The sequence below is a fragment of the Oncorhynchus mykiss genome, chromosome 2, assembly GCF_013265735.2.
Source record: "Oncorhynchus mykiss isolate Arlee chromosome 2, USDA_OmykA_1.1, whole genome shotgun sequence".
NCBI classification, from domain to species: domain Eukaryota; kingdom Metazoa; phylum Chordata; class Actinopteri; order Salmoniformes; family Salmonidae; genus Oncorhynchus; species Oncorhynchus mykiss.
The window spans coordinates 75,277,458-75,305,322 of NC_048566.1; the positions used below are offsets into that span (position 1 = coordinate 75,277,458).

General features: G+C 42.7%; 1 protein-coding gene across 1 annotated transcript; it reads left to right on the forward strand.

The window, feature by feature from the left end:
• The first annotated feature begins 1,412 nt into the window (after positions 1-1,412).
• LOC110496163 (hepatocyte growth factor) lies at positions 1,413-27,834 on the forward strand. Its single transcript, XM_021571914.2, has 18 exons — positions 1,413-1,611; positions 2,731-2,887; positions 7,821-7,933; positions 8,667-8,781; positions 13,162-13,304; positions 14,450-14,570; positions 16,675-16,793; positions 17,796-17,961; positions 18,793-18,926; positions 19,685-19,772; positions 25,272-25,402; positions 25,586-25,618; positions 25,723-25,828; positions 26,115-26,189; positions 26,289-26,438; positions 26,545-26,651; positions 26,769-26,911; positions 27,029-27,834. Exons 1-18 carry the CDS (start codon positions 1,563-1,565, stop codon positions 27,206-27,208), a joined length of 2,130 nt encoding a protein of 709 aa, XP_021427589.2. The 5' UTR covers positions 1,413-1,562; the 3' UTR covers positions 27,209-27,834.
• Positions 27,835-27,865: the final 31 nt, after the last annotated feature.

The following is a 27,865-nucleotide window of genomic DNA, read 5'->3' on the forward strand; positions in this document are numbered from 1 at the left end:
ACCTGTTGGATCGGAGGGTGAGGGCTAGGGCCATTCCACCCCAGAAATGTCTGGGAAATTGCAGGTGCCTTGGTGGAAGAGTGGGGTAACATCTCACAGCAAGAACTGGCAAATCTGGTGCAGTCCATGAGGAGAAGATGCACTGCAGTACTTAATGCAGCTGGTGGCCACACCAGATACTGACTGTTACTTTTGATTTTGACCCCCCCTTTGTTCAGGGACACATTATTCAATTTCTGTTAGTCACATGTCTGTGGAACTTGTTCGGTTTGTCTCAGTTGTTGAATCTTGTTATGTTCATACAAATATTTACACATGTTCAGTTTGCTGAAAATAAACCAGTTGACAGTGAGAGGACGTTTATTTTTTTTGCTGAGTTTAGAACTCTAATCTTAGTCTAATTTCAAAACACACACACAAACACTTCTATATCAGATCGTTATAGAGGACTAATGGAGATTTCTGCAAACCATAACATCTGAATGATCCCAACACATCTGCTGCTACAGTACTTACGTGTGTGTGTGTGTGTGTGTGTGTGTGTGTGTGTGTGTGTGTGTGTGTGTGTGTGTGTGTGTGTGTGTGTGTGTGTATTTAGGGGCGATGACATGATGAGGGGGTGATGACGTGATGAGATTCCCCATGTCCCAGGAGATATGGAGGAGCGGAGGTTTAGGATGCTGTGTGTCCTCCATGAAGACAGGGCTGTTTGTAAAAGCTGAGATAACTCCTGACACTCATGGGTTTGATGCTGTCATCAGGGGAACAGTTCCACTAATCAATACCTAATGATTTTCCTCATCACTTTTTCACTGAGATATTAACTGAGTGCACAAAACATTAGGAACACTTTTACCTAATATTGAGTTGCATCCCGTTTTGTCCCTTTAGAACAGCCTCAATTCGTCGGGGCATAAACTCTACAGGGACAATTGCCCATGTTGACTCCAATGCTTCCCACAGTTGTGTCAAGTTGGCTGGATGTCCTTTGGGTGGTGAACCGTTCTTGATACACATGGTAAATTGTTGAGCGTGAAAAACCCAGCAGTATTGCATTTCTTGACACACTCACCTACTACCATACCCCATTCAAATGCACTTAAATATTTTGTCTTGCAAATGTACCTTCTGAATGGCACACGTACATGATCCATCTCTCAAAGTAAAAAACATATTCTTTAACATGTGTCCTCCCCTTCATCTACACGGATTGAAGTGGATTTAACATTTGTTAATAATAGGGGATCATAGCTTTCTCATGGTCAGTCTATGTCATGGAAAGAGCAGGTGTTCCTAATGTTTTGTACACTCAGTATACCATGAGTTGTTAAACAGTGAGTGAGTGTAGTAGAGGAATAAAGTGGGAGGAGAGCGCTGAGATGGAGAGGGAGAGAGAGAGAGATCCATAGTGTGTTTCTACTAAGAGGCATCTGTGCTGTAGCTGAGTGAACAACCCCAGTACCTCCGTCCCGCTGTCTGGACCTTGTCAACGAAAGACAACACCGTTACTATTATTGGGATATCAATAATCGTTTATAACGTGAACAGCTTTTGCAGCAACTATGTGGATTTACAACATTATTTTTACTCTCTTAATCGTCCGTTATTCAGGTAAGTTTGGGAGACAGTCACCAGGGCATTTTAGACTTTATGATTGTAGGCTAATTGAGATTCAGCAGTTTGTTGTTGAACTTTTCTCCTCGCCCTGCTAGCGTAGCCTAATGTCGAATGGTGGATGTGATTTTCTACAAACCAACACATCATAATAACCTGTTTAAATATGTTACCTTTCAAGTTAGCTTGTCAAGTTTAAACTGTAAAAAAAATAAAAAATCCGCACAGCTTTCTGTGAGGAATATAGAAACCTTAGAGCCCATCTCTGTGATGGTTCTACAGCAAACTTTCCTAACATCATTTTTTAAAGCCAATTAAGATAAGAACCTGTGCGTTTTATGTAAAACTATGTATATCGAGCTGAAGCGCTAGACGTAACTCTCTCCGCTTGATGTGTTGGTGGAAATAGGCTAAATTCATACACGTTACACTCAGAGTACACAGTCATTCTAAAGCTTCTAGACGAGTCTGACGTGAACTCGCTGATCCCAGCCAGCATTCACCATTTAGAAAGAACATAATGTTTGCTATAGACTATTGATACTACTTGTATAGGTATTCTTCCATAATGTGGCTCTTATTGTGCCATACATTTTTACACTTTTATTGAGGAGGAGAATACTGGAGTATTAAGACTAAACAGAGATATAGCCTGAAAGTCTGCTACTGTGCTGTTTATGTGTGAGTCAACACTGCATTGTGTGTGTGTAGTGTGTGTGTGTGCGTGTGGGGAGGGGGGGGGGCATTGAGTGGATGTGGAACAACATGAGCGTATCAGTCCCTGCTGGAGAGGAAGGGGTGGAAAGAAACTATGTGCATGTGTGAGAGAAAGAGAGAGAGGAAGGATAGGGGTGGTAGGTAAGTGTGTCCCAGCTGAAACGGAGAGGAGAAGAAAGAGTTATCTCTCCGTCTGTAAGTATGTCAGTAAGGGGACAAGGAGTGATGAGTGTGCATCTCATTAAGACATTCATATTAATGGGGGTAAAACCATGCTAATTTAAACATCATGATGCTGCTGGGTTTGTCTCAGTCCTGATGGGAACATCAATACAGCCTCACTGGACAGGGGCTGGACACTGCATTCAACACCTGAATTTCATACTGTGTGTGTGTTAGAGTGCAGGAGGAATGCATTACAGGACTACAAGAGGAGTGATGGCGTGAGATTGGTCCAACTGCCAGACTCTGCCCTCCATACCAAAAGCAGGAAGTTGAGCATTGTGAAGTGTGCCCGTGGTTGCAGCCGCAACAAGATTCTGCTCTTCACCTGCAGGTAGGTGTGGTGCATCTGTGACGAACTCCTGGGTATAGCAACAATTTTTGCGCTTGCAGCGTCATATTCTATGTGTCTATGACCATGTTTACATGCAAACCAATATCCTGGTATTATTCGGGATACTGAAGTATTCTGTTTTTGAGTTGATGCAAATAAACCTATCCCGTTTACCATAACCCAAAATAGTTTGTGTCCCGGTTATGAGAAACCCGGACAAATGCCTGGGATAGGCTGATCTAAGATGGGATAGTGTGGGATGTAGGCATCTTATCCTGTTTACTGTTGTTTTAGTTTCACATGTCATGTGTGTTGTGTGATGATGTTTTATCTGTTTGTCAAACCACTTCAAAAAGTATTCTACCTGCACAGTTTTATCCCCCACAATAATTCAGCCTACTATAATTAATTTACTATAATTTACTACAAGCAACTTTCACCCCTAATTTAGACAAGTTTCTGCTTATAATTTAAAACATTTGGTAGGCCATATTATAATTCCCGACATTTGGTAGGTAATTTGTTTGTCAAATATAGTTCGAAACATGGAACTTCTCTTCAGTCTTAACTTGTTGCCCCAGAAGACTAAATAAAGTAGTGCTCACCGGTAACAGTGGCGGTTGGTGCCATTTAAGATGAAGGAGGACGATTATTTTTTCATGAGCATGGCCTTATTTCTATTACAGCATATTGGATGACTGTCATTCATAGTCCATTCACCCAGCTCAATGTAACATCAATAGGTTTAGGCTACTGCACGGTGCTAATATTTTCCCTATACCCATCATGAGGTTGCTACAACCTAGCCTATGAATGAAAGTTTCCAATGTAGGTGCACAGCTCAAGAGACATTGAGTAATCAAGGTGACAGACATTGACACATGAAATACCACCCAGCACAATCTTGCCTGCATCTAGCTGATCTAGTGTGTAATCATTAGTCCAACAGTTGCAAACGAGAGTTTCTATTGGTGTAACGTTCGTCGTCTTCCTCTGATGAGCAGTAAGAGAGGTCGGACCAATTTGCAGCGTGGTATGTGTCCATATTTATTAAATGAACACGAAAATAACAAAGAGAAACGACCGAAAACAGTTCTGGCTGGTGCAGAGACAACAGAAAACAATCACCCACAAACACAATAGAAAACAGGCTACCTAAATATGGTTCTCAATCAGGAACAACGATTGACAGCTGCCTCTGATTGAGAACCATACCAGGCCAAACACAGAAATAGCAAATCATAGAAAAACTAACATAGACAACCCACCCAACTCACGCCCTGACCATACTAAAACAAAGACGCAATAAAATAACTAAGGTCAGAACGTGACAATTGGACAGATTCAGGTATGTTTATCCCTGTTTCGTTCAGTTTGCTTCCATTTAAGAAATGTTTTTCAACAGAATTTGCAGTATGAATACACCCCTGATCACACGCAATCACAGTTCACTTTCATAGCAGCCAGATTGTTTTATAAATCCTTCTTTCATCTACGCACTCTCCTCCTCTCACCTTTTCTCTTCGCTTGTTGACTCCAGTGCACAACACATTACCTTTCCAAGCCAAACCTTAATTTCATAACCCCTAACAAATACACACGGCCTACATCATTGTCACCATTTTATCTAATGTCAAGGCAACAACATAGCTACTAGAACTAACATGTTAGTAAACCCGCTACAATCATGCAGTAGGAAAATTGCAATTGGCTCAGAACATGGCAGCACGGATGGCCCTTGTATGTACACAGAGAGCTAATATTAATAGTTTGCATGTCAGTCTTTCTTGTGTCAAAAGTGGAGTAGAGATTGACTTAATCAATATTTCTATTTACAGTACTATGCAAAAGTCTTTGTGTTTTTCCTATTTTGTTGCATTACAACCTGTAATTTAAATGTATTTTTATTTGGATTTCATGTAATGGACATACACAAAATAGTCCAAATTGGTGAAGTGAAATGAAAAAAATTACTTGTTTAAAGAAATGTAAAATAATTCTAAACAGAAAAGCGGTGGGTGTGTGCATATTTATTCACCCCCTTTGTTATGAAGCCCCTAAATAAGATCTGGTGCAACCAATTACCTTCAGAAGTCACATAACTAGTTAAATAAAGTCCACTTGTGCAATCTAAGTGTCACATGATCTGTCACATGATCTCAGTATATATACACCTGTTCTGAAAGGCCCCAGAGTCTGCAACACCACTAAGCAAGTGGCACCACCAAAAAAGCGGCACCATGAAGACCAATGAGCTCTCCAAACAGGTCAGGGACAAAGTTGTGGAGAAGTACAGATCAGGGTTGGGTTATAAAAAAAAATATCAGAAACTTTGAACATCCCACGGAGCACCATTAAATCCATTATTAAAAAATTGACACAACACACCTGCCAAGAGAGGGCCGCCCACCAAAACTCACGGACCAGGCAAGGAGGGCATTTATCAGAGAGGCAACAAAGAGACCCAAGATAACCCTGAAGGAGCTGCAAAGCTCCATAGCAGAGATTGGAGTATCTGTCCATAGGACCACTTTAAGCCATACACTCCACAGAGCTGGGCTTTATAGAAGAGAGGCCAGAATAAAGCAATTGCTTAAAGTGTTCGCCAAAAGGCATGTGGGAGACTCCCCAAACATATGGAAGAAAGTGCTCTGGTCAGATGAGACTAAAATTGAGCTTTTTGGCCATCAAGGAAACCGCTATGTCTGGCGCAAACCGAAGACCTCTCATCCCCCAAGAACACCATCATGTTTTTCATCATCAGGGACTGGGAAACTGGTCAGAATTGAAGGAATGATGGCACTAAATACAGGAAAATTATAAACCTGTTTCACTCTTCCAGAGATTTGAGACTGGGACAGAGGTTCACCTTCCAGCAGAACAATGACCCTAAGCATACTGCTAAAGTAACTCTCGAGTGGTTTAATTAATGGGAAACATTTAAATGTCTTGGAATGGCCTAGTCAAAGCCCAGACCTCAATCCAATTAAGAACCTGTGGTTTGACTTAAAGATTGCTGTACACCAGCGGAACCCATCCAACTTGAAGGAGCTGGAGCAGTTTTGCCTTGAAGAATGGGCAAAAATCCCAGTGGATAGATGTGCCAAACTTATAGAGACATACCCCAAGAGACTGTAATTGCTGCAAAAGGTGGCTCTACAAAGTATTCTTGGGGGGGGGGGGGGGGGGGGGGGGGGGGTTAATAGTTATGAATGCTCATGCTCAAGTTTTATTTTTTTTTGTCTTATTTCTTGTTTGTTTAACAATAACAAATATTCAGCATCTTCAAATTGGTAAGCTTGTTGTGTAAATCAAATTATACAACCCCCCCCCAAAAAATCTATTTTAATTCCAGGCGACAAAAGAGGGAAAAATGACAAAATAAATACAAAAGAACGGTTGTTTTTTTCTTTGTATTATCTTTTACCAGATCTATTGTGTATGTTCTCCTACATTCCTTTCACATTTCCACAAACTTGTGTTTCCTTTCAAATGGTACCAAGAATATGCATACCCTTGCTTCAGGTCCTGAGCTACAGGCAGTTAGATTTGGGTATGTCATTTTAGACGATAACTGAAACAAAGGGGCGGATCCTTATGAGGTTTTAATGTTTCACTGTTTATTTTATGACTATCATTGAGGAGGATGGTCCTCCTCAGTGATTGGTCCTGTGCGAACTGTCCAAATGTCATCCGTTTTAAGGAAATGAAAAGCTGAGAAAACGACGAAACACTTTTCTGATAAGACTTGTTAGTCTTGGATGCATATTTTATGTAGTTGAAATACTGTTTGCTTGCAAAACAGTTTCAAAGATAACACATTACACGCGAATTCACATTTTCTCTATAGAGGTGCTGAATTTTTTTAAATATATTTCTCCACTCCTGTTCCTGAGACAAAATGCCAAATTAACTCCTGCCAAATTCTGCAGGAGTTAATATTATGTTAGGCTACATGTGAGATGTTACAGGCCTACAGTCAGTGTTCAGATTTCAGTTACTATTCCATTTAACTCTTATGAACTTAAATGAGGAATATTGAATGTTTATTCATGGACAAGAATACTCATGAGTGGGATATCAAAGGTGCAAATGGCTTATCCAAAATAAGACCTAAGTGGGGTATGAGCTACTCTCCGGAACACTGTCCGTATGCAAATATGGTCTATGACAACTGTCAATAGTTGTTTTCCACCTGTAGTTAGATTGTCGCTGTCAAGTTTTTGATTAATTAAATGCAGTAACTCCCTTCATTTCATGACTAGAACCAAGAAAATGTATTCAAAATAGCTTCTGAATTTTCATAATTGTATTTTCAATAATGGGAAAATATGGTACTTTTTTAATTTCCTGAAAAGTTTATGTTTTGGAGAAAATACATTTTCATCAGACAGCGGCAATATACTGTATTTGTTGTCTAAGCCAGTATGACACCATCCCCTGGCTTTCTTTGGCAGCAGCCCAAACTCTATATCGTAATCATGTGAGGGTTGGAGCCAATTCCATTTCAATTCCAGTCAATTCAGGAAGTACACTGAAATTAAAATTCTCTTCAATGCTTTTCAATGAGGAACATTTGGAATTTGGTTTTCTTTTGATTGCCTTTTAAATTGAATTGTTCCCAACCCTGCTTACTGTAAAACCCTACCACTCTGTAATGAGAAGTTCGGTTTCCCTTAGTGTCTTTCAGCAGCAAAATTAGTCTGGTATGCACGTCTAGGTTTCCCCTGACAGACTCAGTCCTCTCTGCAGTCTCCTTTCAGCAGTAGCAGGCTTGGCGTCAATCCTATTTCAGTTCAGGACACATAATGTATTATCTGCATGTTAATTATAAGTCCATTTGGATAAACATGCCTGCTAAATGATTATACTACATAAATCAATCAATATTTCACTCCATCCCTTCCCCCTCTCTCTCTCTCTATCTATCTAGAGCGTTCTTGTATGATCAGAAAAACAGGAAATGCCAGTGGCTGTCGTTTGACAGGAACTCACCAGGAGTCCAAAGCCAACATGACTTCAACTACCAACTCTACCAGAAGAAAGGTATTGTACACTATCTCCCTGTCTTTCTCTCTTTCTGTCCTCCAGCCCTCTCCCCCTTCTCTCTCTACTGTCAGTAGAAAGGCACTGCTTACAAGTGTCTAAAGTGCCTCGTACTCCTTGTTCTCATCAGAGTTTGGTACCTGGGTTAGTAATGTTATGTATGTGTAGAGTAAAATGGAACAGTATGGGGGATGTGAGACCCGTCCTAACATGTTCTGTCAGATGCTCTGTGCTCTGTCAGATGAGAAAAGCAGAAATGTTCCTACAAACAGAGTCCTTTTTTTGTTGACTGTCCTCTCTCTCTCTCTCTCTCTCTCTCTCTCTCTCTCTCTCTCTCTCTCTCTCTCTCTCTGTCCCTCTCAATTCAATTCAATTCAATTCAAGGGCTTTATTGGCATGGGAAACATGTGTTAACATTGCCAAAGCAAGTGAGGTAGACAACATACAAAGTGAATATATAAAGTGAAAAACAACAAAAATTAACAGTAAACATTACACATACAGAGGTTTCAAAACAGTAAAGACATTACAAATGTCATATTATATATATATATACAGTGTTTTAACAATGTACAAATGGTTAAAGGACACAAGATAAGATAAATACGCATAAATATGGGTTGTATTTACAATGGTGTGTGTTCTTCAATGGTTGTCCTTTTCTCGTGGCAACAGGTCACAAATCTTGCTGCTGTCTCTGTATCTCTCTCTCTTGTTCTCTATCTCTTTCTAGCCTATGTGCAGGAGTGCATAGTGGGGACAGGAGTGAACTACAGAGGGAGAAGGTCTGTAACGGCCAGTGGAATCAGGTGCCAAGCCTGGGCCTCTCCTTTCCCTCATGAACACAAGTAAGCTAGAACCTGTGTTTGTGCATGTGGTGTGTGTGTGTGCCTGTGTGCATGTGTGTAGAGTGATACATTAGCTGGTGATTAGTCTTAAGGGGCCAGTCATTCATCAGTACTAGTCCTCTCTGAACTCACTCTAACACTTTACACAGTCAGGGATCATTTCCTGTTTTAGTCTCCTTGTTTATGTAGGGTGTGTGTGTTCAAGAGAGTTTATACTGTAGTAAAACCTGTTAATTAAGTGATAAAAACCTGAGAGAGAGAGAGATAGAGAGCACAGGGAGAGAGATAGGGAGAGAGAACACAGAGTGAGAGAGAGAACACAGAGATACAGGGAGAGAGAGGACACATGGAGAGAGAGAGAGAGAGAGAGAGAGAGAGAGAGAGAGGGAGAGAGAGAGAGAACACAGGGACACAGGGAGAGAGAGGACACAGAGAGAGATACAGCTCGTGACAGAAGTTCATTAGAGGAGCACAACCATCCACCCCCTCCTCGTTCTTCCTCTCATTCTCCTCTTACCTCGCCCTTCTCCTCTTCTCTCCTGCTGTTTTTGCCTTTCTTCTCTGTGCAGTCAAATCAAATGTTATTTGTCACATGCGCCAAATACAAAATACCTTACAGTGAAATGCTTACTTACAAGCCCTTAACCAACAATGCAGATTTAATAAAATACAAAAAAAAGTAAGAGATAAGAATAACAAATGATTAAAGAGCAGCAGTAAATAACAATAGTGGGGGCTATATACAGGGGGTACTGGTACAGAGTCAATGTGTCAATGTGCGGGGGCACCATTGTCAAGGTAATTGAGGTAATTATGTACATGTAGGTAGAGTTATTAAAGTGGCTATGCATAGATAATAACAGATTGTAGCAGCAGCGTTCCAGCTATGACTAGGGTGACTGGAGTCTTCGACAATTTTTAGGGCCTTCCTCTGACACCGCATGGTATAGAGGTCCTGGATGGCAGAAAGCTTGGCCCCGGTGATGTACTTGGCCGTACGCACTACCCTCTGTAGTAGTGCGTACGGCCCAGTACATCACCGGCCGAGCAGAGCAGTTGCCAAACCAGGCAGTGATGCAACCAGTCAGGATGCTCTCAATAGTGCAGCTGTAAAACCTTTTGAGGATCTGAGAACCCATGCCAAATCTTTTCAGTTTCCTGAGGGGCAATAGGTTTTGTCGTGCCCTCTTCACGACTGCCATGTTAGTTTGTTGGTGATGTGGACGCCAAGGAACTTGAAGCTCTCAACCTGCTCCACTACAGCCCTGTCGATGAGAATGGGGGCGTGCTCAGTCCTCCTTTTCCTGTAGTCCACAATCTTCTCCTTTGTCTTGATCACGTTGAGGGAGAGGTTGTTGTCCTGGCACCACACGACCAGGTCTCTGACCTCCTCCCTATAGGCTGTCTCATCATTGTCAGTGATCAGGGCTAATACTGTTGTGTCATCAGCAAACGTAATGATGGTGCTGGAGTTGTGCCTGGCCATACAGCTATGAGTGAACAGGGAGTACAGGAGGGGGCTGAGCACACACCCCAGATGGGCCCCCGTGTTGAGGATCAGCGTGGTGGATGTGTTGTTACCCACCTTTACCACCTAGGGGCAGCCCATCAGGAAGACTAGGATCCAGTTGCAGAGGGAGGTGTTTAGTCCTAGGGGCCTTAGCTTAGTGATGAGCTTTGAGGTCACTATGGTGTTGAACGCTGAGCTGTAGTAAATTAATAGCATTCTCACATAGGTGTTCCTTTTGTCCAGGTGTGAAAGAGCAGTGTGGAGTGCAATAGAGGTTGCATCATCTGTGGATCTGTTGGTGCGGTATGCAAATTAGAGTGGGTCTAGGGTTCCTGAGATAATGGTGTTGATGTGAGCCATGACCAGTCTTTCAAAGCATTTCATGGCTACAGATGTGAGTACTACAGGTCTGTAGTCATTTAGGCAGGTTACCTTAGTGTTCTTGGGCACAGGGACTATGGTGGTCTGCTTGAAACATGTTTGTATTACAGACTCAGACAGGGAGAGGTTGAAAATGTCAGTAAAGACACTTGCCAGTTGGTCAGCATATGCTCAGAGTACACGTCCTGGTAATCCGTCTGGCCCTGCGGCCGTGTGAATGTTGACCTGTTTAAAGGTCTTACTCACATCAGCCACGGAGAACGTGATCACACAGTCGTCCAGAACAGCTGATGCTTTCATGCATGTTTCAGTGTTAATTTTCTCGAAACGAGCATAGAAGTTATTTAGCTCGTCTGGTAGGCTCGTGTCACTGGGCAGCTCTCGGCTGTACTTCCCTTTGTAGTCTGTAATACTTTACAGGCCCTGCCACATCTGACGAGCGTCCGAGCCGGTGTAGTACAATTCGATCTTAGTCCTGTATTGACGCTTTGCCTGTTTGATGGTTCATCGGACGACATAGCGGGATTTCTTACAAGCTTCCGGGTTAGAGTCCAGCTCCTTGAAAGCAGCAGCTCTAGCCTTTAGCTGGGTGCAGATGTTGCTTGTAATCCATGGTTTCTGGTTGGGATATGCCAGTGACTGATGTGGTATACTCCTCAATGCCACCGGAAGAGTCCCGGAACATATTCCATTCTGTGCCAGCAAAACAGTCCAGGAGTTTAGCATCTGCTTCATCACTGATCACTGGTGCCTCCTGCTTAAATTTTTGCTTGTAAGCTTGAATCAGGAGGATAGAACTATGGTCAGATTTGCCAAACGGAGGGCACGGGAGAGCTTCGTATGCGTCTCTGTGTGTGGAGTAAAGGTGGTCTAGAATTGTTTTCCTTATGGTTGTTAATTTAACATGTTGATAGAAATGAGGTAAAACTGATTTAAGTTTCCCGGCATTAAAGTCCCCGGCCACTAGGAGCGCCGCCTCTGGATGAGCGTTTTTCTGTTTGCTTATGGCGGTATACAGTTCATTGAGGGTGGTTTTAGTGGCAGCATCGGCCTGTGATGGTATATAGACAGCTACGAAATATACAGGTGAAAACTTTCTTGGTAGGTCGTGTTGTCTACAGCTTATCATGAGATACTCTACCTCAGGCAAGGAAAACCTTGAGACTTCCGTAGATATCTTGCACTAGCTGTTGTTTACATAAATGCATAGGACTCGCCCCGTGTCTTACCTGAGGCTGCTGTTTTGTCCTGCCGATAGAGTGTATAACCCACCAGCTGTATGTTCTTAATGTCGTCGTTCAACCACGACTCGGTGAAGCATAAGATGTTACAGTTTTTAATGTCCTGTTGGTAGGATAAACGTACTTTGAGTATGTCCCATTTATTTTCCAGCGATTGAACGTTAGCTAGCAGGATGGAAGGCACGGGCACGTTAGCCACTCGTCGCCTGATCCTCACAAGGCACCCTGATTTCCTTCTCCAGCGAATGTGGGGATCTGGGCCTGGTCGTGTGTCTGTATTATATCCCTCCCGTCTGACTCACTGAAGAAGAACTCTTTGTCCAGTTTGTGGTGAGCAATCGCAGTTCTGATGTCCAGAAGCTCTTTTCGGTAATTAGAGACGGTAGCAGCAACATAATGTACACAACAAGTTATAAACAACGTGAAAAAACAAACAAAATAGCATGGTTGGTTAAGAGCTGATAAGACTGCAACCTTCCCCTCCGGCACCATCACAAGGAAGTACCAATGACTCGCTCAATATGGAAGTGGTCCGATGATGAGGATGCTTTGCTACAGGAATGTTTTGCTAGCACAGACTGGAATATGTTCCGTGATTCATCCGATAGTATTGAGGAGTATACCACCACAGTCATCTGCTTCATCCTAAAGTACTTACATATCCCAACCAGAAGCCATGGATTACAGGCAACATCCGCACCGAGCTAAAGGCTAGAGCTGCCGCTTTCAAGGAGCGGGACACTAATCCGGACGCTTATAAGAAATCCCGCTATGCCCTCAGATGAACCATCAAACAGGAAAAGCGTCAAATACAGGACTAAAATGAAATCCTACTACACCGGCTCTGACGCTCGTCGGATGTGTCAGAGTTCTGTTAAGGCTTGGTATGTCAAGCAATAAATTGTGTGCATGTGTGCTTTATCAGTGAGTTTACACTGGGGCACCCACACATTACCATATGTTGCATTATGTTGCCTAGCTCTGTGCCTTCCAAATTGTTTCAGCTGTGACCCATATAAATCCTTCCAATTGATCATGTGAGTCAGCAAACAAAACCACAATTGAATTGTTCCTCAGTCAATACGTAGATGTGTATGACTCAAGGTTACTTAGTAACACATGGCCTGTTCTACGCTCCACCTTGTGGAGATTTCCCTTTTGCCTTTCAACTCTGCACCAGATAGAATGAGAATATGTTTGTGATTGAGTGAGATATTGATGAACACTGAAGTTCTTCTCTCCCTCAAGTTTCCTACCAAGGAAGAACAGGAAGAAGGAGCTGACAAACAACTACTGTCGTAACCCTGACAACGCTATTTCAGGACCATGGTGCTTCACTACAGACCCCAACGTTAGACACCAGGTCTGTGGAGTACCTGAGTGCTTACAAGGTAGGACACCCACGCATGCACATACACACACACACAAATTTGACCACTGCCAACAACTAGTGGCTCTATCATGGTGGATTCTCTCCCTCAATGCCCCTCATTGGTCTCCACTTATCTGTGGCAAACTGCAGCCAAGTGGAATATCAGGTGTGTTCTCAGTAATGTAGAATTATCCAACTGTTTCTGATGGTATTGGCCTGAATTGCTGCATGCAGTAGTGTGATTCAGTTTATGTTGTCGATTCTCATTTCATCTTTCCCTGGCTTTGTTAACTATTTCAACCCAAAGGGACTCCGTCTGCTTTTTTTGCTTTTCAGTCTATACATAACCCATGTTCCTAGTGGGGATTCTTACTCTAGTAGGTCAGTTAAATGTCTTTAACTTTAGGCATGGAGCAGTTTTCCCACCACAGCCCATGTTCTTTTACAGTGCACCATTTAACTGCACTGTAATCCCTTCTCCCTGTAGAACTGGATCATGGTCTGTGGTATCTAGAACGCAAACTGTCACAGGAGAAATCACTGTTTCTCAGAGGTCTAGAGGACAAATGTCTAGAGGACAAATGTCCTCTGTGGATAGTACAATGTATATAGTTAATAAACAGCTGACAGTGATGTGATAAGATGTGTATGAAATACACAGGACTACCAGAGATGTGTGTGGGAGGGAGGAATCCACAAGGTTCTGAGAAAATGTAATGGGTCTGTGTTGTAATGGGAATGTGTGTTTTGGTCCAAAGAAAAATGACTGGAAAGGTTGATTTGAAAGAAAGTTTCCAGTAATGAGGAACACTGGGACATCACACACCACACACACACACACACACACACACACACACACACACACACACACACACACACACACACAGACACACGCGCGCGCGTACACACACACACTCATATACACACATAATGAGAATAGTAGACTCATAAACATCTGTTTCTAATCTGCTCTGCTCTGCTGTTTACACTGCTCCACACACACACACACACACACACACATACACACTGAATGTTGACTCATTTGACTTAAGGGGAGACATTTTACACAAACTATTAAATAGATAGGACAACTATTTTGGTATTACATGTAGTATTTATGTAGTATCTGCATAAATAATGTCCATGGCACGTGTGTGTCCCCAGTGGAGTGTGTGAGCTGTAATGGGGAAAGTTACAGAGGTCCCATGGATCACACAGAGACGGGACGGGAGTGTCAACGCTGGGACCTAGAGGAACCACACAAACACCTCTTCCACCCCAAGAGGTAACACACACACACACACACACACACACACACACACGCATACACACTCAGTTTGAGGTTTAATATTAATTACAGAAACACAAGGATGACTAAAGACGTGTTAACGAGTCTAACACTAATCCACACCACCTGCTGCTGGGGCAGGACACACACACACATACAAACAGATACACACACCCTTCAACGCTGTGATGAAGAGGTTCTCAGTACCTCTGAGGCTCTGTTAGTATGCCTGGAGGAGGAATGAGATGCAAAACACCTGCAGTGGACCAGTGTACTCTGCCAATGGAGGCCCTATGGTCAACACACATATACTTATAGATACACACACACACACAAACGTATAAATGCACGCTTACACTGATGGAGACGCATACATACACACACACACCGGCATTCCCACTTTGTTCATTGCTCATAGAGTTGAAGTCGGAAGTTTACATACACCTTAGCCAAATACATTTAAACTCAGTTTTTCACAATTCCTGACATTTAATCCTAGTAAAAATCCCCTGTCTTAGGTCAGTTAGGATCATCACTTTACTTTAAGAATGTGAAATGTCAGAATAATAGTAGAGATAATTATTTATTTCAGCTTTTATTTCTTTCATCACATTCCCAGTGTGTCAGAAGTTTACATACACTCAATTAGTATTTGGTAGCTTTGCCTTTAAATTGTTTAACTTGGGTCAAATGTTTCAGGTAGCCTTCCACAAGCTTCACATTGGGTGAATTTGTTGGGTGAATTTTGGTCCTTTCCTCCTAACAGAGCTGGTGTAACTGAGTCAGGTTTGTAGGCCTCCTTGTTTGCACACGCTTTTTTAGTTCTGCCCATACATTTTTTATATGATTAAGGTCAGGGCTTTGTGATGGCCACTCCAATACCTTGACTTTGTTGTCCTTAAGCCATTTGCCACAACTTTGGAAGTATGCTTGGGGTCATTGTCCATTTGGAAGACCCATTTGCGACCAAGCTTTAACTTCCTGACTGATGTCTTGAGATTCAATTTGTCCAAATAATTTTCCATCCTCATGATGCCATCTATTTTGTGAAGTGCACCAGGCCCTCCTGCAGCAAAGCACCCCCACAACATGATGCTGCCACCCCCATGCTTAACAGTTGGGATGGTGTTCTTCGGCTTGCAAGCGACCCCCTTTTTCCTCCAAACAGAACGATGGTCATTATGACCAAACAGTTCTGTTTTGTTTCATCAGACCAGAGGACATTTCTCCAAAAAGTACGATCTTTGTCCCCGTGTGCAGTTGCAAACCGTAGTCTGGCTTTTTTATGGTGGTTTTGGAGCAGTGGCTTCTTCCTTGCTGAGCGGCCTTTCAGGTTGTCGATATAGGAATTGTTTTAATGTGGATATAGATACTTTTGTACCTGTTTCCTCCAGCACAAGGTCCTTTGCTGCTGTTCTGGGATTGATTTGTACTTTTCGCACCAAAGTACGTTCATCTCTAGGAGACAGAACTTGTGTCCTTCCTGAGTGGTATGACGGCTGTGGGATCCCATGGTGTATACCCTTGCGTACTATTGCTTGTACAGATGAACGTGGTACCTTCAGGCATTTGGAAATTGCTCCCAAGGATGAAGCAGACTTGTGGAGGTCTGCAATTGTTTTTCTGAGGTCTTGGCTGATTTCTTTTGATTTTCCCATGATGTCAAGCAAAGAGGCACTAAGTATGAAGGTAGGCCTTGAAATACATCCACAGGTACACTTCCAATTGACTCAAATGATGTCAGTTAGCCTATCAGAAGCTTCTAAAGCCATGACATCATTTTCTGGAATTTTCCAAGCTGTTTTAAAGGCACAGTCAACTTAGTGTATGTAAACTTCTGGCCCACTGGGATTGTGATACATTGAATTATAAGTGAAGTGATCTGTCTGTCAACAATTGTTGGAAAAATGACTTGTGTCATGCACAAAGTAGACGTCCTAACCAACTTGTCAAAACTATAGTTTGTTAACAAGACATTTGTGGAGTGGTTGAAAAACGAGTTATAATGACTCCAACCTATGTTAACTTCCGACTTCAACTGTATGTATCTACATCTGTCCCAATGACTTGTTGAAATCCTTCTCTTCTGTTTGGGTTGTAGGTATCCTGATAAAGGCCTAGATGACAACTATTGTAGGAACCCAGATGGACGTCAACGACCGTGGTGTTTCACCCTGGATGCACACACATCCTGGGAGTACTGCAACATCACAGCCTGCCGTGAGTGTGTGTGGGTGTGTGTGCATGCGTATGTATGTGTGTGTGTGGTGTGACTAACTACTCCAAATGTAGAGCTTCCTGTACCTGTCATTCCACCCCCTCCTCTCTCTGATTGGATAAGGCAGAGGAATGCGAATTTGAGCAACACACACTCATTTCCAGTTATGTCATGCCTAATAGACTGTGTGTTTATTTTAGGCTGTATCACAACTGGCCGTTATTGGGAGTCACATAGGGCGACGCACCATTGGCCCAGCGTCGTCTGTGTTTGGCCGGTGTAGACTGTCATTGTAAATAATAATTTGTTCTTAATTGACTTTCCTAGTTAAATAAAGGTCTAAAAAAAAGTGAGCCTATAGAAGGTTGACGGAGAACAACACTTTAAAGCTGTGTGAGTGTGTTTGTTGTTTCTTTGTTTCTGTTTGGCTCTTCTCTGTTAGTCATCAGCAGCACTGGAACTGGGACAGATAGCATCTTACCGGTTGGACTCTCTCTCTCTCTTTGTCTCTGTGATACAGGCCTTGGAAGTCAACCCAGTCCAGTTTTATGGTCTAACCCTTAAACGTTGTGTTAATGAAACCAAGGCAGAAAGAAAGACATAGAAACAAAGAGTTGTATTGTTTTGGCCTTTTCTATTCCCTGGTCCTGTCTTTATAATCCTCACCAGTAGCACTCTATTTTTAGACAGATCCACAAAATACTGGGTTTAGATTGTGGAGAGACAAAAGCTGCCGGGTATACTTGTATGCAAAATTTATCAGCGTTGTTTCCTTGTTATTTCAGTTTAATCAACTACATGACTGCAATATAATCTATAGAAAATAGAGGTGTTTTAGTCCAAGTGAGTCTTGTTCTTGCTACTGTGTCTGAGTGGCACAGTGGCCTCAAGGAGAAGCTGGTGTAGTTTAACAGATGTTACAGGTGATATGGCTATATTTAACCATGGTGCATTTCTCACTCACTCACACACACACACTGTCTCTTTCTCCTTGCCTCTCTCAGCCTCAGACAGTGTGGGAGAGGTAGATGTGACTACCGGGTGTTTCCTGGGTCGAGGTGAGGGCTACAGAGGGACAGTAGCAGTAACACCCAGTGGGGTGACCTGTCAACGCTGGGACTCACAGTACCCCCACAACCACACTTACATACCCCAGGACTATCGCTGCAAGTGAGTGACTGGACACACATCGACAACCCGACACACACTATATTACATGTTGAAGGGCAACTTCACCACTTTTCAACCTCATATTCAAATATAATGTTAACAAGTTATTCCCAATGACATCATAAGTTTAAACATGTAAAATAGTGATTTTCAAACACTATGAGATTCGTGGTGACGTGGGGAGCCAGATGATACCCTCCCTCTTGTAACGGGATTCTTCCTGGGAAGGAGAGGCGGACCAAAATGCAGCGTGGTTATCTTTAAACATCTTTAATGAAGCTGATAACGAACAATACAAAAACGTAACGTGAAAAACCGAAACAGCCCTATCTGGTGCAAACAAACACAGAGACAGGAACAATCACCCACAAAACCCAACACCAAACAGGCTACCTAAATATGGTTCCCAATCAGAGACAATGACTAACACCTGCCTCTGATTGAGAACCATATCAGGCCAAACACAGAAACAGACAAACTAGACACACAACATAGAATGCCCACTCAGATCACACCCTGACCAACCAAAAAATAGAAACATACAAAGCAAACTATGGTCAGGGTGTGACACCTCTGGCTAGAAACACAGTGCAGGTTTTGGAAATCACAATTTGTCTTACTTTTAATCCTACCCTTTGATATCACTGAGAATTATTTTTAAAAAAAACTTTCTCCTCATCTTTTTAACCACAGATCGTAGAAACATGCCGCTTTCACATATGTAGACACTGGTTTGGTGCTGGAGATAATGAATAGGAGGTTGAAAAAGGGTGGAGTTGCACTTTAACTTGTTTAGAGAATATATCTTTATTGTGTGTGTGTGTGTTGCAGAGACCTGAGGGAGAACTACTGCAGGAACCCTGACGGCCTTGACCTCCCATGGTGCTTCACTTCAGACCCTAACGTTCGCAAGGCATTCTGCACCAACATCCTCCGCTGTGGCACACAGAATACTGAACCCCATGGTGAGAGCCTAGCATAATCAAAACCACAGTAGTCTCCTGAGCTAAAGCCTATAGCTCCAGGAACTAATACAGGTCTTCAGGTCTCAGACAATGGTAGTGTAATGGACATTTACTGCTTTTGGTTAAACTAACATGTGAAGGGGTGGTGGGTAGCCTAGCGGTTATAGCATTGGTCCATTAATCAAAAGGGCACTGGTTCAAATCCTGAATGGATGAGAGTGTCTGCTAAATTATGTAAATGTAATAGGTTTCTGGCTCCTAAACGTTTTTATTTTGACCATGCAAAAATAGATGGATTCCTGATGCAGATATGTTTTCTCTGAATAAAAATATACTTAATTAGTTCAGTGCTGTCCCTGAAGTATGATCTCCTGAGCAACTTAGAAAGTATGTTTCTATAGAAGTATTACTGAAGGACTCTGGGAATCACAGCCCAATGCACATAAATTAACTAGCTCTGACAGCATTACAACATCGCTCTGTCCCATTGGACAGTGAGGAGAAGAGGCCAGTAAGTGGATCTGGAATACATATTCTTTAGGGTTGTGTTTTTCTTACAGCTGGGACAGTTTTGTGACTGGTGTTTTGTGGTCATATTCTGGTATACCAGTCAGGACAGCAGAGTTTGTATAGTTTTAATACCATATTTCCCTGTGGTTGGTGTGGTCTGTAGCATTCTGGCTTGTATTACAGTAACATAAATATGTTTTCATATTTTATTATCCTGTTATCATACTGTGCGTGTGTGTGCGTTCCAGACTGCTATGAGGGCAACGGAGAGAGCTACAGAGGAGAGGTGTCGAGGACCAGGTCAGGTCTTCCCTGTTCCCTCTGGAGAGACCACAGGTAACAAAACCACATGCTACACATCTGTGTGTGTTGTGTGTGTTGTGGGGTGGGGTGGGGGACGCATAGATGGGAGTAGTGCTGTGGTGGTCATGACGTTTTGTAAGCTGGTGATTGTCGAGCAAATAACTGCCGGTATCACGGTAATTGACCGTAAATTAACATAAACACGTTTAGCCGTTTAATATAGCCTACACCATCACAGTTCATCCATAATTCATTTGGATTTATTGTGAGAAACGTGATATGAAGAAAATGTTTATTTCAGAAAAACAGGATAGCATACTATGAGTTGTGCTTACGTTAGGCGCTAATGTGGCTATGACATATGGCTGTGGGCTACACTAGTTCATTTAGCAGACAAGATTTGCTTAGAATGCCGTGGCATTACTTTATAGTATGAAGAATACAATTGAACATGCTGTATGTATGCTGTTCTGCCTGCGGCTATAGAACCCTGACCTGTTCACCGGACGTGCTGCCTTGAACTGCTGTTTTCGACTCTCTCTACCGCACCTGCTGTCTCTAACTCTAAATGATCGGCTATGAAAAGTCAACTGACATTTACTCCTGAGGTGCTGACCTGTTGCACCCTCTATAACCACTGTGATTATTATTATTTGCCCCTGCTGGTCATCTATGAACATTTGGAACATCTTGGCCATGTTCTGTAATAATCTCCACCTGGCACAGCCAGAAGAGGACTGGCCACCCCTCAGAGCCTGGTTCCTCTCTAGGTTTCTTCATGGGTTCCAGCCTTTCTAGGGAATTTTTCCTAGCCACCGTGCTTCTACATCTGCATTGCTTTCTGTTTGGGGTTTTAGGCTGGGTTTCTGTACAGCACTTTGTGACATCGGCTGATATAAAAAGGGCTTTATAAATACATTTGATTCAATTTGATTGAATAAAATAGAAAGGATATTTTCTCCAAATGATTTTCAATGGAGTGCGCTCATGCAGCTATTCAGTGTTGAGCAGGTCCTCCTGTATGCTTAATTTAGAGTTATTTATGCAACTTTAGTTGTGATACAAACGTTGGGCTATATGTTTTGATTTGTAGTACATGCGACTCTAATGATGAGTAGAAAAAAGTTGCATCAAAGGCATGAGCTCTTTGTTTCTTGTGGAGGCTGTGCACACTTTATCAGTCTCTCATTCACAATTTGTCAAGCACTCTCACAAGGCCTCGAATTTTCCGACAGCATCCCACATGTGTGGCTGTAATGCCCCCTAAAAAATGTTATGCCTTTTGCGGCCAAAGTGGCCGATGTGCCTATGAGGTGAATATAATCATTAGGATTCCCTTCTACCGGCTGCGTGCTCCGAAGCATCTCTCACATGGCTCTCTCAGATAGCTCTATTCTTATTAGCCAATGCATGTCACCTGATCAGGTTCTTCTCACAGGCATCTGAGCTCCGAAGTAGGCTACAAGTGAAGACAGACACATCGGGCAACTGCCTTCTTATAGAATTCCGAGGCGCATATTGAAGATGTTAGAGGAACTGTCCACATTTACTTTTTATCAGCCAACAAGATGAGTAGATCTAACAAACAGCAAACGTTCTAGCTTATGTCAATCTTCTATTCCCCATAGTACATAACTTGACCTATTCTATTGGTCAACCTGTCCTTCTGTGGGAGAAATAAATATTCCAAATATAGTCTGGGACAGTTGTGGAATGTGATAGATCCCAAATTAATACAACAACTGCATAAAAAAAAATGTCAAAGCAATGAGGCTGATACAACAGATCAGAATGTTTAGCATAAAATGTTAATAAACTATTAGGCTATTTGTTCACAGCCAGCAGTGCTCCCACGGCAGTAGGCTATAAGTGCGAATGTTCCAAAATGCAATTAGCAGGAAAACACATTCTCAAAAGTGACCGCAAATGTGATTATTCATTTAATGCTTTATTATGGTAAAAATGATCTTCCACAAACTTGAAACTCACACCCCGCCAATGAGCCAGTTAGGCTCTCCACCGGTTATAAAGTGGATTAATTTGCCTAATTTTAAGTAGTTATTTGGCCACTTTAGTTGTGATACAAACCTTATCAAAACATAGGCCTATGGGCTAGGCTAGCTGTGTGACTATACTTTGAAAAAGTTGCAAAAAAAAGCAATGCGCTGTTTCTTGCCTAACGGTACATGCTGTACATCTTTCACAAGTGATAGGCTAATATTGTCACCCATCAGACTATTCGTCATGCAGTACCAGTCAAACGTTTGGACACACCTACTCATTCCAGGGTTTTTCTTTATTTTTACTGTTTTCTACATTGTAGAATAATAGTGAAGACATCAACATTATGAAATAACACATATGGAATCATGTAGTAACCAAAAAATAGTTAAACAAATTCTTCAAAGTAACCACCCTTTGCCTTGATGACAGCTTTGCACACTCTTATCATTCTCTCAACCAGCTTCATGAGGTAGTCACCTGGAATGCATTTCAATTAACAGGTGTATCTCGCTAAAAGTTAATTTGTGGAATTTATTTCCTTCTTATTGCATTTGTTCCAATCAGTTGTGTTGTGACAAGATAGGGGTGGTATACAGAAGATATCCCTATTTGGTAAAAGACCAAGTCCATATTATGGCAAGAACAGCTCAAATAAGTACACAGAAACGACAGTCCATCATTATTTAAGACATGAAGGTTAGTCAACCTGGAACATTTCAAAAACATTGAAAGTTTCTTCAAGTGCAACCCTCAAGCGCTATGATGAAACTGGCTCTCATGAGGACCGCCACAGGAAAGGAAGACGCAGAGTTATTTAGAGTTACCAGCCTCAGAAATCAGCAATTAACTGCACCTCAGATTGCAGCCCAAATAAAATGCTGCACAGAGTTCAAGTAACAGACACATCTCAACAGCAGTTCTTCAGAGGAGACTGTGTGAATCAGGCCTTTGTGGTTGAATTGCTGCAAAGAAACCACTACTAAAGGACACCAATAAGAAGAAGAATCTTGCTTGGGCCAAGAAACATGGCAAATGGACATTAGACCGGTGAAAATCCTTTGGTCTGATGACATACGGATGATCTCCACATGTGTGGTTCCCACTGTGACGCATGTAGGAGGAGGTGTTGTTTTTGTCGCACTGCCTTGCTTTATCTTGGACAGGTCGCAGTTGTAAATGAGAACTTGTTCTCAATTGGCCTACCTGGTTAAATACTTTTTTTTAGAAGTGTCCTTGTTTTTGAAAGAAAAACACATTTTTTTGTTCGTTAAAATAACATCAAATTGATCAGAAATACAGTGTAGACATTGTTAATGTTTTAAATGACTATTGTAGCTGGAAACGGCTGATTTTTAATGGAATATCTACAGAGGCGTACAGAGGCCCATTATCAGCAACCATCCATCCCGTGTTCCCGTTGTGTTAACTAATCCAAGTTTATAATTTTAAAAGGCTAATTGATCATTAGAAACTGTTGTTCAGATTAAAGAAGCAATACATCTGTCCTTCTTTAGATTAGTTGAGTATCTGGAGCATCAGCATTTGTGCGTTCCATAACAGGCTCAAAATGGCCAGAAACTTTCTTCTGAAACTCGTAAGTCTATTCTTGTTCTGATAAATGAAGGCTTTTCCAAGCGAGAAATTGAAGATCTCGTACAACTCTGTGTAATACTCCCTTCACAGAACAGCGCAAACTGTCTCTAACCAGAATAGGAAGAGGAGTGGGAGGCCCCGGTGCACAACTGAGCAAGAGGACAAGTACATTAGAGTGTCTAGTTTGAGAAACAGACGCCTCAACTGGCCGGTTCATTAGATAGTACCCGCAAAACACCAGTCTCAACATCAACGGTGAAGAGGTGACTCCGGGATGCTGGCCTTCTAGGCAGAGTTCCTCTGTCCAGTGTCTGTGTTCTTTTGCCCATCGTAATCTTTTATTTTTTATTGGCCAGTCTGAGATATGTCTTTTTCTTTTCAACTCTGCCTAGAAGGCCAGCATCCCAGGGTCGGCTCTTCAACGTTGCCATAATTGTGAATGGTAGTGTATGTGGGAACTCCTTCAAGACTTTTGGAAAAGCATTCCAGGTGAAGGTGGTTGAGAGGATGCCAAGGGTGTGCACAGCTGTCATCCAGGCAAAGGGTGGCTACTTTGAAGAATCTCAAATGTAAAATATATTTTTTGGTTACTACATGATTCCATATGTGTTTTTTCATTGTTTTGATCGCTTCACTATTATTCTACAATGTAGAAAATAGTAAAAATAAAGAAAAACTCTTGAATGAGTAGGTGTGTCCAAACTTTTGACTGGTACTGTATACTAAATAATGTGTGAAATGAGTTTTGATTTAGAATGGAACATTATCATGCACCTGTCTCAGAACAGAGGCAGGGGAAAAACACATGTAATCTATGCACTTAAATAGTGAATGGAGGACGCTTTTCCCATGGTTCATTTTCATGCCAGCCAGGTAGGCTATACTCCTGTTTTAAAGTGAAGCAATGTGCTTAATATTAGGAAAGTTGAGAAATAAATATAGTAGCCCTAGCCTATAGAAAGCTAATGGGATCCTCCTCTTTTTAATAAGGTCATCAATTGCATAGCCTATAGAAATGTTGCACAACATGAGCTAATGGGCTCTCATGAAGTGTTTGACTTTCGATGTGACTTTCGATCACATTTATATTGATGTCAGAGTGATTAGAGGGACAATAGAGTGTGGAGTACCAGGCAGTTAGCAAGTTTGGAATTTAACTGCGGTCATGACTCATGACTGCCGGTGTGGCGGTAATACGGTTACCGTAACAGCCCTAAGATGGAGTGCCCTCTTCAGAAACACATGGTTGAACCTAAGAGGTCATGGGGGAGTTAACCTGTAGCTGACATGTGGTCAAGTCATATTGGTCTAACAAAGAGTCAGAGCCTGGCTGTTCTCAAGGAGAGAAAAACGAGTCCATTACTCCACTCCACTGTAATGGATGGTTGAGTGGGTGTGTAATAAAGCATCTGGAGGACACACTGCAGGCTTCCTCTGACCCTGAGCCTCTTCCCTTCTCGGAATACTTCAAAGCCAATCGGTTCCTCTGCTTGGCTCCCACCCAGAGGTCAGAGGTCAGCAGTTATTGTTTATGTTAGAGAGACTCAGAGGGATCACTCTCTCAGCACGCACGCACACGCACACTGTGCGTTGGTGAATGGTCCTCCAATGAATTCCCCTATTATCATCCTTGTCTGGGAAGGAATTCTGTTGGTGACGTTCCAAACATTATGATTGTTGCCCTGTGTCACTGTAGGTGTATGTGTGTGTGTGTGTGGGTGTGTGTGTGTGTGTGTGTGTGTGTGTGTGTGTGTGTGTGTGTGTGTGTGTGTGTGTGTGTGTGTGTGTGTGAGGAAGATACGGAGAGAAAGAGAGATGGGTAAAGAGAGATGGGTAAAGAGAGAGGCCATACACAGCTGTCTCCTCTCATTATGATGGGCTGACAGTCTGTCTTTAACCATCTCTCATACTCTCCTTTGCTTTTCTTGTGTGTAGTTGGGACAGAGATGCAGCGGTGGTGGGACAGGAGGCGAGTTTCTGTAGGAACCCAGACAGAGACACACATGGCCCCTGGTGTTATACTAACAGCACTGCTATACCCTGGGACTACTGCAGCATCAAACCATGTGAGTCACACACACACACACACACACACACACACACACACACACACACACACACACACACACACACACACACACACACACACACACACACACACACACACACACACACACCCCTGCTGTAGTGGCATTGTCACTGTGTTGTCACTGAGACCTCTATCTTGTTTTTCATGCTCTGTCACACAGGTGTACCATCAAAGAACACCATTCCACAGAGAGGTCAGTCGCTCTACTCCGCCTTCTGGTTTTCATGTTCATCTTGTATTTCTCTCTGGGTATAAAATGGTTGTTTCAACATAGTTTCCTCTTTCTCAACTTGTCAGTGGAGGTGTCCAATGTGTCATGTTTCATCCATAAGACGACCAGGATAGTAGGAGGAGCTCCAGTCGCCATCACAGACGGAAGCTGGATGGTCAGCATACAGAAACGGTACACACACACACACACACACACACACACACACACACACACACACACACACACACACACACACACACACACACACACACACACACACACACACACACACACACACACACACACACACACACACACACACACACACACACACACGCCTGGCTTTGCTTCTCTGTGTTATCTACTGTAGGTATAAACTCTGCTCTAGTGGCAGATGTGTAGACCATTTGTCCAAGTGTTGGGGTTAGCAAAGGTCCATTCCCAGTGTGTAATATCATGTGTTGTGTTCCCTCCCCAGGTCCAGTCACTGGTGTGGAGGTTCTCTCATACGAGAGGAGTGGGTCCTCACTGACAGACAATGCTTCTCCTCATGGTAACTGCACCTCTCTCTCTCTCTTCCTCTTTTGCTCTTTACCTTTCTTCCTCTGCCTCTTTATCTTTACTATGCTTACATCCACCTGTATCCACACAGTGTTCCAGACCTGAGTGAGTATCGTGTGTGGTTAGGTGTATCAGACCTTCGTGGCTTGGCTCCTAACAGCTCCTTCAGACAGGAAGTCTCCATCTCCCATGTGATCTGTGGTCCTGAGGGCTCCAACCTGGCCCTCATACGGCTGGCCCAGTGAGTGCCTGAACAGAAATATACAAACACTCCTGGTCGTATATGGTACGTTTTCTAGTCCTCTATTCTTCTATTCTTCAACAACAAAAATATTTCTCTCACTCAGGCCTGCCCTCCCTGCAGACAGTGTCCACACCATTCAGCTGCCGGTGGCTGGGTGCTCTATTGTTGATGGCTCGATGTGTAGCATGCATGGATGGGGTGAAACCAAAGGTACACACACATACCATCGCATCCATCAGGATTATGTCATCTAGGAAAGGGACTGGTTACTCATTAGCTGTACTGTTGTCATGACTATAATCTCCCCTCCTCTCACCTATCACTCAGGTACGGGTCATGAAGGTGTACTGAAGGTGGTCCATCTGCCCATGATCAGTAATGAGAGGTGTAGTGAACAACACAGAGGGAACCTCCACATCACAGACACCAAGATTTGCGCTGGGGGGAAGAAGGACGAGGGCGTCTGTGAGGTAAGGAAGCTGGTGAACTGTGAATGAAATGTGCCTGAAACACATTGAACAGTTCTCTCTCATCAGGAGTTGACTATGTTTTTCCTAATGTATGCTTTATGTCTCTCCCCCTGTCAGAGGGACTATGGCGGCCCCTTGGTGTGCCAGGAAGGAGAGAGCAGGGTCATAGTGGGGGTCAGTGTCCATGGCAGAGGCTGTGCCCGTGCCAATCGGCCTGGCATCTTCATCAACGTCCCCTTCTACACCCAGTGGATCCACAAGGTGTTCCGACACTACCCCGAACCTCAGATCAACTAGGCACTACCCTCAGATCAACTAGGCACGACCCTCAGATCAACTAGGCACGACCCTCAGATCAACTTGGCACTACCCTCAGATCATCTAAATATCAAATACAGATAAACCTTTATCCCATCATCAATTAGAGACTCACTCGACCCCCCTTGATATAGATACACCTGTGGCTCAGTCACGTAAGGACCAACTGAGTCCCTGTGCATTTGAAAGAGGGAAAGCTCCAGCCATACAGAAAGATATCAAACGCAACTCCAAACTTGATTCTGGAATTCAGACTCATGGGCTTCTATATGTCTTTGGAGTGGACCTGTGAAGTGGAATGTAATTGTGTTGATCAGACTGCGGGATCGATCCTTTAGATAATATAAATATGTAGTGTTACAGACATGCTACTAAGGACAACAGAGGTGTGGATATGTGGTTGGCTAAACACCATGTGCTGAAGCTGGTAAGGTTTGGATGTTCAGGACTCATATTGTACACAATCAGTAAGAATCTGTAGACAATGTGGTAATAGGGGAGAGTGGGGTAAATTGAGACACCCCTTGTTTCTAGGAAACCATATACAAAATTAATAATGTGACCACATTTTTAGGAAGAGGTCATCATTTCATGGAGTCAGAAGGAAGAAACCACAACCACAAAGTAAATTGAATG